At 53.1% G+C, this 2,219-nt stretch overlaps 1 protein-coding gene across 1 annotated transcript in view; it reads right to left on the bottom strand.

The window, feature by feature from the left end:
* Positions 1-1,337, bottom strand: part of KPTN (kaptin (actin binding protein)) — a gene marked incomplete at its 5' end in the record, with an annotated part of 21,422 nt that extends 20,085 nt beyond the window's left edge. The window contains one exon of the mRNA XM_015415753.1: positions 1,253-1,337. Coding sequence (XP_015271239.1) covers positions 1,253-1,337 — 85 coding nt within the window. The remainder of the gene's footprint in view (positions 1-1,252) is intronic.
* Between the last annotated feature and the right edge of the window lie 882 nt (positions 1,338-2,219).

Here is a 2,219-nt window from a genome sequence, read left to right as displayed (position 1 = left end):
CACTCTGTGTCACACAGTGGCCAAAACCCAGGTGCCATCAGGAGGTCCACCAGCAGGGCCAGAACTTTAGAAGCCCTCCCACTGTGGCCCCCCAAGCACGAAGAAGACAGAGCATCATTGCCCCAGACATAGTATTCCGTCTATACCTTGGGGCCAATAGCCACTCATGGACCTCTGCTCTGTACGCTTCTCCAGTCCCCTCTTGAAGCTGTCCGTGCTCGTAGCCGCCGCCACTTCCTGCGGCAGTGAATCCCACGTGTTCATGACCCTTTGGGTGAAGGAGGACTTCCTTCGATCTGCTCTAAGCCTCCTGCTCACTAATGCCACTGAGTGGACGACCGGCCTACCCCACCTACCGCTGCCTCTTTTGGGGATTTCAGAGAAAGGCCAGTAAAGCAGGGAGTGGGCGAAACCTTCAGTTCTGCCAACTCCATGGGGGCAGAGCTGCTCTTCACCTCAACATCACCCATCGAAATACTCACCAGGGCCGACCCTTCTTAGCTTCCAAGGTCTGATGAGATCACACCCCCTGGGCCATCCAGGCCAGGAAAGCAGGGCTATTTTTGGGCAGGAACGCACAGGAACGGAGGCTCCCGAGTTGGCCACGCCCAGCAGGAACTCATTAGCATAACAGGCCACACCCAACAGCAGAAACTCGTTAGGGGTGTGTAGCCTAACATGCAAAGGAGCTCCTGCTTCAAAAAAAAAGCCCTGGGTTTTGACTACAAACAAGGTCAACAGAATAAGAAGCAAAAGGTGGGTGTGGCCTAATATGCTAATGAGTTCTGCTGTCCGGGGTGTGGCCTAATATGCTAATGAGTTTCTGCGGCTGGGTGTGGCCTATTAGGCTAATGAGTTCCTGCCGAGCTTTTTCTACCAAATAAACCCTGCAGGAAAGAGATGTTCAGAGGTGGTTTTTGCCATCGCCTGCCTCTGCGTAGCACCCTTGGTATTCCTTGGTGGTCTCCCACCCAAATACTAACCAAGGCCGACCCTGCTTAGCTTCCCAGACCGGACGAAATCGGGCTAGCCTGGGCCGTCTATCTTAGCCCTACTGCACTGTGAACAGGATCTCTCTGCCCCGGGTCTTGGCAAAGCAGGTGATCTAAACGTGAAAAATAAAACAGCAAAACGTTCCGACTCGCTTCTGGAGCCTTTCGCTGTCCAAAGGCTGGGGCCGCCTAAAAGACTGGAAGCAGCCGAGGGCCCAAAGGACGGGGCCAGAGGGCAAAGGCGGGCCTTCAACACTTACGGGCGATGGAGTCCAGGTTATATTCTGAGCCTGGTTCGTAATCGCAGTAGATGTTCAGGAAAGGGCTGGCTTTATCTCCAGAATCCTGCGGGGAGGAGAAGAAAGCCAGGCTGGTCAGGAGTCATTTCACGACGAGTGTGGGTGCAAGTGTGTGTCGGGGGTGTGTGTGTGTGATTTTTGCCAATCCCCTCCTCCCACTACAGATTTTCAGCTCTTCCCCAGTTTGGTGTCGTGGTTCGGAGCGCGGACTATAATCTTGGAGAACCGGGTCGGAATCCCCACTCCTCCACATGCAGCTGCTGGTGTGACTTTGGGTCAGTCACAAGTTCCCTCAGAGCTGTTCTCTCAAGGGCAGTCCTCGAGAGAGCTCTCTCAGGCCCACCTACCTCACAGGGTGTCTGTGATGGGGAGGGGAAGGAGATTGTAAGCCACTCTGAGACTCCCTCGGGTACTGAAGGGAAGGGTGTAAATCCAATCTCTTCTTCTCTTCCTCCACATGCAGCTGCTGGGGTGACCTTGGGTCAGTCACAAGTTCCCTCAGAGCTGTTCTCTCAAGGGCAGTCCTTGAGAGCTCTCCCCCCTTCCTCACAGGGTGTCTCACCAGGCGCACTTCACCACTACACCAAACTGTGATAATTACGACTAAATAGGAATATTCAGAGGATGGCGGAAGACAGGAGGGCCTGGCGGGATCTTGTCCATGGGGTCGCGAAGAGTCGGACTCGACTGTGTGACTGAACAACAAAAGGAATATTCCTAACCTTCCAACCCCAAAAGGGGACATTTTCATCAGTTTTTTTAAAGAAGAGCCCCAAAGAGGACGGACACCGAAAAGAAGAGGACATGACCTCTAAAAAGGGGACATCTGACAACATCTGACAACTGTATTCCACTTGCTCTACCACAGACCAGCACAGCTGTTGATAATTATCAACAGCACATTCTGTTGATAATTAGTAAAACAACG

Source organism: Gekko japonicus, unplaced genomic scaffold, assembly GCF_001447785.1.
Source record: "Gekko japonicus isolate JY-2015 unplaced genomic scaffold, Gekko_japonicus_V1.1 scaffold5845, whole genome shotgun sequence".
NCBI lineage: Eukaryota > Metazoa > Chordata > Lepidosauria > Squamata > Gekkonidae > Gekko > Gekko japonicus.
Note: the sequence above shows the minus strand (reverse complement) of the source record. Positions and strands in the feature narration are given on the sequence as shown.